Source organism: Ziziphus jujuba, chromosome 6 (genome assembly GCF_031755915.1).
Source record: "Ziziphus jujuba cultivar Dongzao chromosome 6, ASM3175591v1".
Taxonomy (NCBI): Eukaryota; Viridiplantae; Streptophyta; class Magnoliopsida; order Rosales; family Rhamnaceae; genus Ziziphus; species Ziziphus jujuba.
The window spans coordinates 28000499-28015825 of NC_083384.1; the positions used below are offsets into that span (position 1 = coordinate 28000499).

Here is a 15327-nt window from a genome sequence, read left to right on the forward strand (position 1 = left end):
AGATTCCTCATCTGCCAAAGGAGTAAGATCTCCTTCAGGGGAAAGAATTACATACACACACACACACACACACATTTATATATATATATGTGTGTGTGTGTGCGCGCTAAAAATGGTGAACGGCTTTTACAGCTAAAAATATAAATCTAGTACAAATTTTGTACAAAAGATTTTTTTTTTTCTTTTTTTTTCTTTTGTTTTTTCGGTTCCCTTTTCGGTTGCAATGTCCTTTGTCGGTAACATGGGAAGAGAAAAATTTGGCAGAGAACAAATTAAGAAATAATATAAGAATAAGAAAGAGAAATGCAAGAGGAAGCAACAAGGAAAAGAAGAAAAAAGAAGAAGAAATTGGTTCCCAATCCTAACTCATCAATGTTGCTATAGTTCACTGATTTCACCATCTTTACATACACCGACATCTATTACCAAGGTTCCTTTCTTCCCTGAATCCTTGATCCTGCAACAATTCCTTCTTGGAGACTGCACAAAATCATCCAGAAAAAAGTTGTGTCAAACAGATAATACTACCACGATTTTTCATGGTACTGAGAAAAACATTAAAGCAAAAACACTACAAAATTCCAGGATATTGAACGGTGAAAATGACCAGTTTATGATAAGTAAATAGATGTATTGAGAAAGAACTTACTCTATCCCATAGATGGGGATCAGGTTTCTTATAAACCTCCACTTTGTCAATGCCAGCAGGATCAGGCATCTTCCACTTGCATGGAGGGTGAGGAACTCGATGCCGGACATACTCGCTAACGGTTTGATCGATTGTATGGTTTAATTTTGCCTTCGACAAATAAAACACAAAAGGTTTCTGGCATGGGTTTCGGCTAACTGGACGCGTGTTGAATGCATATGCAGTGTAATCTGCTCTTCTGTACCAATTCAAAAATGTTCTCGAAGGCATCTCTATTTCACGGGGTGAAAAAAGTCCTCGGAAAATTTGAACAGCGAAGCCCCATGAAACTGAAACAGTCCAGCTCTTCGACTTATCATAGCAGATGGATTGTTGCATTATTCCTGCTGAGTCCAATCTGATTGGTATATTTAGCCGCTGTAGTGCTTGAACCCGTGTTACATTGGGGAAGATGGGCTCAACCACATCAAGGTGATGCAATGACACCAAGGGTGTCACCGGATGTGCTGCGAGGAGACCAAACAAATTCCCGTACACATCATACTGGTTGACAGGCAAAAAGAAAATCACAGTCAATATCAGATAAGTGCAGTGATTTTCATAACAAATACTGACAACAAAAGCTAAACACAAGATTTACAAGCTGATAAAGACAATCGAAAGAAGCACCCTGCTAGGACTTCTTAATCAATGACCAAAACCAAATTGGATTATAACATAAAAAATTGCAAGACATCAAGCTGAAAAGTGTTACCCTTAGCCCCACTATTAATCACATTTGGCTACAACCACCAAGTGGAAGATGAGCAATTTACTCTCAAATTCCCCGCTAAAACGACCCAAACCTACCCTATTTGCCAAAGACATAAATGCTCCATAATTTGGTTTTGTCAGGCAGGCTAAGTTCAGGTATGGCATATGAGTAGGTAAACTGCAGCTGTCTCCAATCGCATCAAATGATTACCACTGATAGCAATGGCCAAAAAACTTCCCAATTCCGGTCTCATTATTTTATCTACTCTGGAGTAGCCAAGGAAACTAAAATCTATTATTCATTCAAAGCAAAAATCAAGGTACCGAGCTGACCCAGAAGCTGTAAGCAATTAGTCATGAACCTGATGCCAAAGATGGGCATTCATCAATCAATGTCAAAAAAATTATGTGAAATGAACCATGAACAATGCCCTGGTTCTGCTAGTTTAACTGTCTTTCTTACTCTGCAATACTCAAATATCAACATTCTTGGCTGGACGGACATTTGATTTTATATGCTATTTGAGCTCTACAAACCAGGTCTCGACCTATCCACGTAGATCCCAAAGAGTTCTCTATGATATACTTTGAGAAACGAGAGGATACACAAAACTTGGCCAATGAATTGGTTGCCCAAGTCTTCCAGGAACCAAAAGCACAATTACCAAACACAAAAATAAATCAGAAATACACAGATTAAAAACGTGTGAGAAAATCTAATATAATTGGACAGCAAATATGAATTAAATCGTGTCGGCAAAAATGTCGGCGAACCGACCAGACTTGGAAAATCCCAGCTAGCATATATGATACAGCTGCGAAAAGATAAGAGACTCGACGAGAGATTTTATGCAGAGAAAGCAACCCAACTACAAGCCCGGACAAGTGAAAAACCCAAAAATAAGCAAAAACAAACTTCCAAAATGGTAAGTAAAATAAAATTAAACGCAAACGACAAAGGTCAATAACAAAAACAAGTCACAATTTGTTTTTTACAAAAAAAAGCATTGAAATAATGGAGTAATGGAATTGAAAACCGACGCACCTGGTGAAAACCGAGTTCTTTGGTGAGTGGGACACCGAGTTCAGCCATGCAAGCCTGTATTCGATCATCGGAGCCGTACAGTCCTGGGTATCTCTGTATACACCGGTCTTGCATTTTGACAAGCGCTTTGGCTAATGGGTAGCTAATGGCGAACCCACCTCCTCCGTACGCCATTCCGTAGGAGAAGAAAATGTTCTGCAAGTGACTCTCCGATAAGCTCCCGATATAATAGAACTGGTTGTGATCGTACTTCCTCAAGATCCTCACCAGATTCTCCGTCACGAAAACGGTGTCGTCGTCCCCCATCACGAACCACCGCACGTCTTTCAGTCCCAGCCGCAGCGTCTCCGATACGATCCGTGAGATCCGAATCGCCGACCGGTGTCCCTGCTTGTTAGTATACGTGAACCTCGACGTGTCGCCGGAGATCTTCACCGGCGGCAAGAGGTTGTCCTCGTCGTCGTCATTGGTCACCGGCTTGTCGAGCCACACTATCCCTCTCATCGACTTGGGCTTGAACCACAGCTTAATGTAGTCCTTCCTCTTGTTCCAGAGCTTCGCCGACGCCGCGATTCCGAAAACCACGTGTCGGAGCTCCGTCGTCTCCCGTTGGGAGGTCTCGTGGGTTTCGCGGCGGCGCAGGATCTGAGCCGCCATCGTTGTCCTGTTGCTGCGAATCGACGACTGGAGAGAGGATGTGGTTGTGGCATTGTCGGCGAGCACCAAAGAGGTGGAGGTGGCGAGTCGGTGGGGTCTGGAAAACGGCTCGTGGTCGCAGGAGCGAGAGTTGGAAACGAGCTTAAGAGTGTAAACGACATAGGTTACGGAGACGAAGAGGATGAGCCAGACCATGAGTTTGGGCAAGGCTCGAGATTGTGAACCAGGCACAGAAATGGGATTCCCAGATGGACTTCTCATCTGATCCCAAATAACTTTCTCCGGATCTTTCTGTGTCACTTTCATTGTTCCTAAAATCCCCACCTTAAACCCCCCAACTCTTCGTTTTTTTAACAAATCCAAATGCAAACAAACAAAAAAAAAAATACAAAAAATACAAAAAAAATTCACAGATTGTGCATTGCTAAAAGAGAAAAAAAGGATTTCTGAAAAAATCTTTTAAGACCCAATTAATTAGCAAAAACAAAAGGAAACCCAAAAAATCTAATTCAACCAATCGAAAAAGAAAATAAAAAGAGACGAACCCAGAAAAGAGAATAGGTGAAAGATTTGTGCTTTTCGGGTACTGAGAAATTTAAGACAATTAACAGAGCGAGTTTTCAACAGTAGATGGTGATGATGAAGAAGAGGTAAAAGGTGAGAGACAATGAGAGAGCATGCATCACTGCCAGGTTGCACTCCCTCCTCCTCTGAATAGAGCTACGCTGCCTAAATATTTATATTAATTATTCTATATATATATAGATCTATTTTTTTTTTTTAATGATATTTAATTATTTGTGAATTTCTTCTGTCTGTTTTTCGCAATTGCCATGAAGAATCTTTTCAGTGTAAATTGCTCATATCTCCCAACCGTGTGATCGACTCCGACTAATTACGTCTTCACACCTTTTTGGTTTGCTTCATGGGTCCCACTCCATCATACGTGTCCGATTCGATGAGATGTCGCTTTCATTTTTTTCAATTTTTTCATGGGTCTTTTGTGTGGCCCCACTAGTTTGGCGGTGATATACTAGATTTTAGGTATCCAACGGTCTACAATTATCTTTCCGTGTTTTTTTTTTTTTTTTTAATTTCTTCTTCTTTTTTTTTTTTTTTTTTGACTATTCACTCTTTAGATTTTTTTCACCGCGTTTTCTTTTCCCTGTCAAAAATCAATTTTTTTAAGAAATCTCATTAATGGAGTTGTTTTTTCGATTACGTTTTTTGGACTTTTGTTTTTTATGAAAATGATTTTGTTTTTTGGCTAAAGGAACAAAATACTATAGAGGTAATGCAATGCTACCTACCATTTATATAACCCAATTTGTCTCACCTTTGGTTAATTAATTTCCTTTCCCATATTAAAGAAAGATTTTAGCTTAATTATATCATAAATTTCTCCAATGAAAAAAATAATAACAAAAAACTATGCCATAATAAATTTGCCTTCTTTGATTACAACAATGTCATTTATGAGCACCAACCAATTTATTGTCTTGCTTTATTATGAATATTAAACATTAAATGTTTAAAAATTTGAGCTGTTTAATCCTTTTTTTTTTTTTTTTCATGTACTTTAGTAATGGAACTCTAACAACAAATACAGCTCCCGTATTTTTAGTTTTAATTGCATCCAATATTTTTTCATGTGAAAAAATAAATAAATTATCCCATATATATTGATCTTTATGTCCCGTAAATTGGGTAATTCCAATCAAATCAACTATCATTAGCCAACTATTTAAGTAAAAAAAGTCAGAATTGGAAAATTTTTGAAAAGATATGCATTAATCACCAACTCTTATCGTGAACAAAAGTTCAATTTCAATTTCAATATTCTTTACTTTAGAACCCAAAAAACAAAATATTCTTCACTTTAGAACAAAACACATATAGTTGTTATGTAATTACATGTTTTTCTTTCAAATCTTTAATCGGGTAATACATTTTATAGTTATCTTTTTGGCGTTATCATTTTATTCAGATTTCTATCTATAATTGAACAAAAATAAGATAAACTTTATAAACTGCAAGTAAAGCCGTTATATAATATTTCATTTGGAGGCAGAAAGTAGCTGGGAGAGAACTGGAGGACACAATTTTAAAAAATAAATAAAACTAAGTTGAACATGAAAGTGATGTGGTCAATGGAGTTAGTGATAGTTGAAAAAGCTTGGGTATATTTATTCGATTGCTTTCACACTAAATCTCAAATTCTCAACAAACAAAATTGAAAATAATTTTGGGAAAGTACGTAGATGCCAAAAGGCTTTTTCCACCAAAACCCAACCCTGAAGCGAGCCACAAGTATAGAAATGAGTGAGAACCCTAATTCCCATACTTTAGTTATCACAATTATTAATAATAGCAATATTATTACTATTATTATTGTTTATTTTCTTCATCTTCAGGAAGGGTAAAAAATTGAATTCCAACCGCAAAAAAAAAGAAAGCAATAATAATGGGATTAAAAAGTCGGTTGCCAAAAACATCTAAAAGGACAGCTTTAGCTGGATTTGTCAGTTTGATCTTCTGTGCATATATTTCCAAAGCTTCAAACGGCTCTATCGTGTATTGCATCGCCGAAGATAAGGTTGGTGGAAACCGGTGGCCGAAAATCGAACTGTAAAATGTAAGATATAATGAATGTGGCCATGGAAGACCGACCAAAAATCAAAAATACCCAGAAAGTGAAAACAAAAAAAAAAAAAAAAAAAAACACAGTTGCACAGGCTAAATTCTAAATGCAATTGATGGTAGTGTCCCGGTTTGATTCTACATTGTACTACACGTGAAGGCCTCTCTGGAAGTTCCCGGTTTTATGGTTGGACTTGAACAGAATTTTCATTCTCTATTCAATGGAATAAAAAAATAAAAAAATAAAAATTGGTAGAGGTTGGCTTACTTTACAATTTTGCGATGGTGAATTCAATGCCATGTATGATATTCTATGCACCATGCGTAAAATTCCATATATGTAATCAAATCCGACCCAACCTACCATGTCACTAGCAGCAATTGAATGTATGTGGAACGTTAATGGTGATCAAACTCAACAGTTGTTGATCATGGACCAACACATGCCACGTGGATTTCCAGTAACAACAATCTTCCAGTGGGGAATTTATTATGTTTTTGTGGTTGTTGTTGTCGTCGTTGTACTTTCACCCTACCTTTATTTTTCGCTTTTACTTTAGCGTTCTATGTTACTAGATCTATTCACAAGCAACCCATTTACAACGAAAGATTATAGTTTTATTTATTTATTAACTAATCAATTGTTTTTCACAATAATTATGTTAAAAAAATTCTAAAATAAAATTATAGTAGTTATTTAGAAATAATTATACAAAAATATAAAAGTAAATCGCAAAATAAGGTTGTTTGTATGTAAACGATATTTATGTTAAAATAATTCTAAAATAAAATTATAGTAGTTATTTTGAAACAACTAGTTTGTATGTAAACGATATTTATGTTAAAATAATTCTAAAATAAAATTATAGTAATTATTTTGAAACAACTTGTTTGTATGTAAACGATATTTATGTTAAAATAATTCTAAAATAAAATTATAGTAGTTATTTTGAAACAACAGTACAAAAATATTAAAGTAAATAACAAAACAAAGTTGTTTGTATGTAAAAATAAGAGAAAAAGTAAAAAAGTGTATTTTATATTAGTCGACTAAAAAGGTTGGATTAATAAAGGAATAAAGTGCAATAAAATGAAAGTGCGGGATTATAATGAAAATTTTAAAACTAAAAATTCTTCTGTGTAACATATGTAAAGTGCAGAGTGCCATAGAGGGAAATTTAAGATATGTAATATAAACTCACCAATCATTTTGTTAGTAAACATATAGAGTAATGTTATGCTGGGGACATGCTTTTAACATAATTAGTTAGGAATTATGTTTCCAACAAATCAAAGCCCTATATATATATATATATATAAAAGTAATGTAAAGTATTAAAATAATAATATAAATATCAATTAGCCTATTATGTTATTTACTAAATTCATGTATATCATTATTTGATTGGTTAATATATTAATAAAATCTAAATATGAATAAGTCAATTTTTAGAAGATAAATGTGATTAAATATTAACCAATCAATTATTTGTATACACTTGGTAAACTAAATAGAGGCCTCTAGTATTACTTTTTTGATTAAAAAAAGACTTTACACTTCCATGTATGCTGTATTAGAATAGAGAATGAAGAAATAGGGAAAAAAATAAAACAGCAAATATGAATAAATTAATATTAAGGTGTCCTTTGGTAACATGGTCTCTTTTTTGTTTTTGTTTATAATTTTTTATTCAATAATGTTAAAGTTATCAAAAATATTTACTAAATTTATTTAATAAGTTAATGATGTAGGAATATTTAATTGGTTTATTTTTTAATTTTTTTAATCCATTTATAAATATACCAATTAATTATATCTTAACATGTGTCATTTGATAAATAATTTTAGTTTATTTGAAAAACTAGTAAAAATCGTCAATAACCCAATAATATATCCGTAGTTCATTGGAATAACATTCTTCTCTATCTAACAAAAAATAGTAATTTTTTGGTAATGCTTAGTCTAATTCAAACTATACATGTGTAGAGATAAATTAATTTTTGCAATAAAATTCTTCTTTTATATGTTTGCTTAATCTGATTAAACTATATATACATAAGTTGATTATTTATTATTTTTTTTTCCCTATCATTAGGGTTATTGGAACCTAGGATCTCACATAAAAATGAATTTGGAAACTATCATTAATTTGAATTATTAAATTCTTTGTTTGGTATGCTTAATCTAATTCAACTATATATATATATATATATATTTGATAATATTCAACTATATATAGATAAGTTCATTAAAAAAGAAAATCATTATTTTTGGTACTAATAATACTAGAAGTATCAAAATATTTATTAAAAGATTTGTTAAATGACGTGGCTATATATTAGTGGTGTTGGAAAATTCATGTAACTTGAACAAGTAAACACTTAATTAATAGATTATGGACGGACAAAACTCAATAACAAACCAATTAAAAATTATCATATCATTTGTTTAATAAAATTGTAAAACAATTTGGTATATTAGACATTCATACTTATAATGTTGTAGATTTGATACACATCTTCGTTTTTTTAAATTAAAAATTGTTGATATATATATATATATATATATAATCAGACGTAAATAAAAGTTTTTAATATGAGAATTAATATGATGTCTTCCTTTTTCAGTTTTTAGATTATATCAAATGCTGAAATTTAAAATTATTTTTATTAATTATTAGATTATGATAAAGTTTATTTTTTTAAATAATAATTTTAGTATGTTACCAAATATATATTTGACTACTTTTTAAATTTTAAATCTTAACCGTTTATGTGATCCAATGACCATTAAAGATAGCTTCAATTTAATAAAATAAGATAAATTTTATTTGAGATTGATTATATATATTTATATATAAAATTAGTAATTGCTTATAAAATTCTTCTTTGCCAATTCTAAATCTAATTCAAACTGTATTATATGAAAAGGCATTACACACTTCTCTTCAACTGGCACCACTACACATACTAACTAAAAAAAAAAATAAAAAAATGGCACCACTACACCAAGTCACCAATGCAATTTTAGCCCTTATTTCCGCAGCTTCTCTTCGATTGGTAGAGCCATTATTTCCGGAGCACTGGCAACTCGAAGCTACAAAATTGACTTCTATACAATCTCACTTCTATTTTACACTGATAATCAATTTTGCCTTGCTCAACCAATCATCTATCCCCTAATTATTCGTATTTTTGCGGAAAGAAAAAAAAGTGATGATATGTACGTGACACATCCTATGAACCTATGTATGGGTTTTGGCCGACTGATGATGAACTAGTGGCTTACTTTCCCCTCAAGAAAGTCACTGTCTGTTCATTCCCTTGCCATGGAATTGTCCACGATTTCGATGAGTTTGGCGACCAAGAACCTTGGGAAATCTAGAGAATGTTTCACCAACCCATAATGAATCCATCATCATCGTCTTTGATATTTGATCTTGATAATGATAATGATAACGATAATGATGATATCTAATATCTTCACTAAGCTCAAGAAAGAAAACTGCCAAAGGAAAACGTTTTAATTTGTCAAAGGATTGGTTCCGGAACATGAAATGGTCAAGATTCAAGAACAAAGATTTATGCAAATATTGAAGAAATGGATGAAAATATTCTAATCGGTTTAAAGAAACGATTCCATTACGAGAACAAGGACACCATTAATGATCGTGAGCGTAATAATAATGTAAGTTGGATTATGTTTGAGTATTGCCTTGCAGATTCACTTAAGAATAATAGTACTCCAAGTAGTGGTACTGGTCATGATTATGTCTTGTGTCCAATCTGGAAGAAACAATAATCCGAAAATGAATAAAAGAACAAGAAAGGAAAGAAAAAGAAGAACTTGAGCAATCAAGAACCAGAAGTAGTAGTAACATTGCCAATGGCATCTTATAGGAGCTTTGGTGATGATCTTGTTGACCTTACCTCATGCTTTGATGATGTTGATTATATAGTCAGTGGAATAGAGAAGAATAAGCCATCTATAATCAGTGAGGAGAATATGAGAAACTACTACTTAGAGCAGCAATCAAGAACCGGAGACCAATCAACCACTACAACAAAAGCAAAGAAGCAACACGGTCTCTAAATCTATGCCATTGTCATGTGATAGAAGCTTTGATGATGATATTGAAGATTTTTTTAGCACCTTTGATGGTGATTTGGATGACCTTTTTGATATATATCTTTGGTAATGATTTTCGTTTTGATGATGATAATGTTAATGGATGTGGAATCCAGGAGATAAAACCATCTGAAAACGAGAAGGATATAACAAGAGTACTTCAGCAACAATAATACTGCAGATCAAGAGTAAGGAAACATGGCATACACTTGTGATAACTTATGATTATATGTGATGTGATGGCCAGAAAATTTTCTGTCCATATTTATATGAATAGAATAATAATTCTTATACTTATCAAATTTGTTAATTAAAATTTTAATATTGTTTTATTGATTTTTATATTCGATGATTATAAAATACTATTAATATACATCCAATAATAAATGAGATACCATATGATTTGGTTTAGAATTTTGATGAAGTTTTTTTGTCTTTGTATCATTACGGATATATATATATATATATATATATTGGTGATTGAATATATATGTATAATTCCTTTTACAATAAATAACATATATTAAAAATTTTTAATTGGTAGTATAAGTGTATAGATTTAAAGAAACATGAAATTTTAAAATAGGTTTTAAATTTCTTAGTTTGCATAACATTTTTTATTTTAAAATTGATTTATTTATTTTTTTCATTTTTCATTACTTAGGCCTTGTCTTCTACATTCTTGTTTTGTAGGATCTAAAGAAGGATTTAAATATATTACTTGCCTATCTATTTAAAAGCTAACTTATTCATATTCAATTTATATTGAATATTAATAGCTTTTGCTTACACTATATATAACTTTTTATTGCTTTATGCTAGATTTTATTCGTTCAACCGATTGGCAAAAACTACTTAAATTAAACTTTTTTTTTTTTGGGGGCATATTGCAACGGTAATAAAAACGGCTAACTTTGATGCTTAATATATATTTTGGTATCCTATTATTCTTCATGAATATCTTTTAAATTTGTTTGGCCATGAACATTATGAATTAGTCTTTTTTTTTTTTAAAGCATAATTTATATATATCAGCAGTCACATTCTACATGATCTTAACCAAACTCTCATATCAAAGATACATTTCTAGTATCATATCAGCAGTATCAATTTCTCACTCTTGAGATTTTATTATCGTCTTTGAGCGTTCTAAAAAAATTTATTAAAAATAAATAACATCTTCTTTATAATAAAATACATCTTTAAATATAATGTGTGCAAACTTAAAAGGTTCTCTAATAATACTCTTTATATTACATTATTTATTTTTTTATTTCCCTTATTTTTTTTAATTAAAATTCCCTCTTATTATTTTATTATTCCCTTTATTTTTATTTATGTAAACAATAAATTGATAATTAAAATAGATAATAATTTAGGAATTTGATTAACATTAAATTATATTAATATAATATTAAATATACAGAATAAATTACATACTGTATCAAATATGCATATTTGAAGAGCAAAACTCATTCATTGTTTTAAAAAAATCAAATTACCAATTGAATTAAAACATGTTTTTAAGGCACTCTTTATTAATAAAGAGTATGTAATAGATAAAAGGTTAAGCCCCTTGAAGATGCTCAACAAAAAGAACTTATATATTTGTATTAAATTAATATTCAAATATTATTTTCAAAAAATATAAGACAAATAGAGGATAACTCCATGATTAGAAAGCCACTTGTTACCAAACAATTGACTTGCATTAGTGTAGATTGTCAACATATAAGTTATGCTTGGGATATTTTGTGGTTTTGACTTTTTACAAGAACTTTTTAAAAAACTATTCTTTGTTAAATTTAGTTAAAATCTTTTTTGTTGAACTAAAATTGTCTAAATATCTTCTGAAGTAGTTATTATATGTGCTAAAATTAGGAATATTGGCGTCAATGCATTGTAAATCATATATGTTTTGACACTTTACATTTTATTTTTTTCTGACATTATACATTATAAATTTCACTTTTTTTTGGGGCACATTGCACCCCTCACTTTTTTTTCTATTAGCTTCTTAACAAAATTATTTATTTTATTTATTACATGTATTTTTTATATTCATATTTATCATTTTGGAAAAAAGATATTTATAAGATTTTTTGATTTTAAAAAAAAATGTATTTTTTAATAAAATATTTACTTTTCCGAAAAATATTTCTTAATGCATGTTCAAATTTTTTTTTAAGATATCTATTATATGTAAATATTTTTTTGAAAAATTACGTTTGTAATTTTAAAAAAATTTTTTTACTAACTTATTTAAAAAATAATAGTATTATTTAGTATTTTTTTATTTTTAATTAATTTTTTTTATATAGATATTTTTATACTTTGCACTTTCAGTTTTACAAAATTACATTTTGCATTTTCATTTTTAATTTTATGTGCATAATTCTTTTAAAAATTAAAAAAAAAATTAAAAACAACACGTTGAATAAAAAATGAAGTTTAAAATATAAAATGTCAGAAAAAAATATAGTGTACGATATTAAACCGTGTGTACAATTAAAGTTGTATTGATGGTAAATTTCCTAAAATAATTGGGTCTAGGCGGAATCAAAGCCTAAAAATCCAAAACCCAATATTTGATGCCCAATACGTAATAGGCCCAAAAGGCAAAGTAGCTTAGCAAGGGATGAGACAATGAAAATGGTGAAGAAAGAGATCGGATCAGAGAGAGGAGCAGAGAAAGAGAAAGGTAAAAGGAAGAGTCGGCTTTTGCAGATTGAAATACTGAGTGAGCAGAGAGAGCTAAATAGAGAGAGCGATCTCCAATGGCGACGGTGAGAAGCTTGAAAATCAAGACGAGCAGTTGCAAGCGAATCGTGAAGGAGCTTCATTCTTATGAGAAAGAGGTTCAGAGAGAAGCTGCCAAAACTACCCAAATGAAGGACGATGGAGCCGACCCTTATGACCTCAAGCAACAGGTAGTCCTAACACTCCCTCTCTCTATCTCTCTCTCTCTTTCTAATTCATCTTATTTTCACGACCATCGATTTAGGTTTAGGGTTTCATCAAAAATTGATTTTTTTTTTTTTTTTTTTTTTTGGTGTGGGGGGGGAATTGAATAAAAAAAAAAAAAAAAGGAAAATGTGTTGGCGGAATCGAGGATGATGATTCCCGATTGTCGGAAGCGTTTGGAGACCTCCATAGCTGATCTCAAAGCTACTTTGGTACGTATAAATAACATGGCTTTACTGAATTAATCTCTGAGCTCTGACCACCTTCCATTTCCTGAATATACTAATAAATTGTTTTATTCCCAATTCAATTTTTTTTTTTTTTTCCCCTCAGGCAGAGCTGGAGGAATCGAATCAAAATGAAGGCCCAGAAATTGAAGAAGCTCGAAGCACAATTGAGGAACTTGAGAAATTGTTTCCCACATCCGAAGATGCTTAAATGTACCCTTCCCCTTCCCAATGTGTCTGTAAAACTTCCTATTTACCAAATGGGTATGTCAAAAGTGGACCATTTTTACAACTATTTTGATTTGGATCACTGTGTTTTTCTCTGTTATTTGCTTTTGACACTTTGGTATATATTGAGATTGTGTTATGATATTTGGTTGTTTTTTAATTTCCCATTTTGGAATGTACATGTAGAAACTGAATCAAGTGTGGGTGCTTGAAATAGTTTGTGTTAAACTTATGGAACTGTTAATATTCGCTTGTATATGTGGGTTTTCAGCTAGGCTTTAGAGTTTGGAATATGGAATTGTAAATCACCTTTAGAAATCATCCTTAAGCCTAATCTGGTTTTGCCAATGCAAAAAACGGGTGCATAATGCCATCTTTAATTCCGTTTTCTTCCCTCTACTCTTTCTTTCTTGTTCATCCTTCATCAACTTAAAGGGTGCATAATACCATCTCTAATTCCATTTTCTTCCCTCTACTCTTTCTTTCTTGTTCATCCTTCATCATCTTTCTCTGGCTTTGTAGATCATCAGGGTATCAAAGAGACAATGACAAAGCATAGACTCTGACAGAGTAGCATTGGTTGTATTTACGCTCTGTTTGGCATTTATTTTAGAAAGTCAAAAACAGCTTTTGAGGTTAAAAGCTGATTCTGGGAGTGTATAAATAATTTTTAAGAAGTGCTTCTGGCCTCTAGAGGCATTTCTAGCCAAAGTTAGTGGAGGATGATTTCCTCGGAAAACACTTTTAAGAGAAGTAAAAACAGTGACAAAAGCAGAAGTTATGTCGAATAGGATTTTAAATTAGTATGATCTTCTTAACACTAGGATTAAGCTCAACCATATTTTAGAAATTGTTGGCACTATGTTTTGTGGAAGAGAGCAACTGAGCAATAAACTGGTATTGTTCAATGAATTGGATATGAAATTTTCGGCAAGAAATTTTCAATATATATTTTCATTTGATTTATCAGAACAGATGGATTTTGTTTGTTTCTGAAATTTACCAAGTTCTAAACCTCATAGTTTGGCTATCTATATGATTAAATAAAAAAGAAAATATCAAGGTAAAAGGCGACAAAAAAAAAAAAAAAAGACTAGTAAATAATTACAATGAATTGCACATAATTATTATGACTTTGAAGTAGATTAGATTGTTTTTTCAATTGATTTCCATTTTCAAATCACTCAATTAATACTTGAACAAATGGTCAATGGTTTATTACAAAAATAATAATAATAATAAAACCAAACGGTCAATGTTTGCTCATATCGCACTTTCAGTCCCTTTTTCTTTCTGGTCTCTTCATAGACAGGAAGGGCGAAGTGGCATAAGTCACTCTCAAATAGATATCACTTGTTCTCTTCCTTGTGACATGGCAAAGTCATACTAAATTGTAAACCCAGTGGATCCAAACCAAAATATATATATATATATATATATATATTATTTGTCGCCATAGCAATTGATCTATAATTAAAATATTATCTTTAGTATAAAAATAATAAAATTAAATATTTTAATTAAAATTTATTACACAAATTGATAATTATCATAAATAATAATAAACATCAAGATTTAATAAAAAAAAGTAACATTTTTTCAGCTTTTCAATTAATTTTTTTTTCCCCCGCGATTTCACACATGGGAATGTAGACAATGGCGCTGATAAAAAAAATAAAGCAAAGTTAAATAAATTCTTTTCCCATAAACGATTGATAAAAGCCATTTACACTCCCATTTGATTTTACAATATTCATATTTAAATAAATAAATTTCAATAGAAAAAGACTTGAAATATTGTAAAACTTTTCCATATGAGATTTTATTTTACATTCAACATGTTTGAAAGAACGGTCAAGAAAATTTTAACAACTCAATAAGAACACCTCTGCTCTGAAAAAAAAAAAAATAAATAAATAAAATTATTTAATGAGTTATTTGAATAATCAAAATTTTCTTATTTTTAGATCCCAACATTTACCCAAGGTCAAGGAGAAAAATGTTATATTATCTTTTAAAAATTCAATACTAGTTG

At 31.0% G+C, this 15327-nt stretch overlaps 2 protein-coding genes across 2 annotated transcripts; one reads left to right on the forward strand and one right to left on the reverse strand.

The window, feature by feature from the left end:
* Window positions 1-256: 256 nt before the first annotated feature.
* Window positions 257-3836, reverse strand: LOC107430210 (uncharacterized). Its single transcript, XM_048464234.2, has 3 exons — window positions 2448-3836; window positions 650-1192; window positions 257-480 (listed from the first exon to the last, which is right to left on the reverse strand). Exons 1-3 carry the CDS (start codon window positions 3408-3410, stop codon window positions 379-381), a joined length of 1608 nt encoding a protein of 535 aa, XP_048320191.1. The 5' UTR covers window positions 3411-3836; the 3' UTR covers window positions 257-378.
* An 8685-nt stretch (window positions 3837-12521) lies between these two features.
* On the forward strand, window positions 12522-13436 carry LOC107430191 (tubulin-folding cofactor A). The gene is made up of 3 exons (XM_016040997.3): window positions 12522-12803; window positions 12963-13049; window positions 13171-13436. The coding sequence occupies exons 1-3, from the start codon at window positions 12651-12653 to the stop codon at window positions 13273-13275; spliced, it is 345 nt and encodes a 114-aa protein (XP_015896483.1). The 5' UTR covers window positions 12522-12650; the 3' UTR covers window positions 13276-13436.
* The last annotated feature ends 1891 nt before the right edge of the window (window positions 13437-15327 follow it).

Excerpts from the sequence above, each read along its gene's own strand:
- LOC107430210 (XM_048464234.2), bottom strand. The coding sequence starts at position 3,410 with ATGAAAGTGACACAGAAAGATCCGGAGAAAGTTATTTGGGATCAGATG. Across the intron at positions 1,193-2,447 it reads AAGAACTCGGTTTTCACCAG|TATGATGTGTACGGGAATTT; the intron begins GTGCGTCGGTTT and ends CCTGTCAACCAG. Across the intron at positions 481-649 it reads ATCCCCATCTATGGGATAGA|TCTCCAAGAAGGAATTGTTG; the intron begins GTAAGTTCTTTC and ends GATTTTGTGCAG.
- LOC107430191 (XM_016040997.3), top strand. The coding sequence starts at position 12,651 with ATGGCGACGGTGAGAAGCTTGAAAATCAAGACGAGCAGTTGCAAGCGA. Across the intron at positions 12,804-12,962 it reads CTTATGACCTCAAGCAACAG|GAAAATGTGTTGGCGGAATC; the intron begins GTAGTCCTAACA and ends AAAAAAAAAAAG. Across the intron at positions 13,050-13,170 it reads CTGATCTCAAAGCTACTTTG|GCAGAGCTGGAGGAATCGAA; the intron begins GTACGTATAAAT and ends TTTTCCCCTCAG.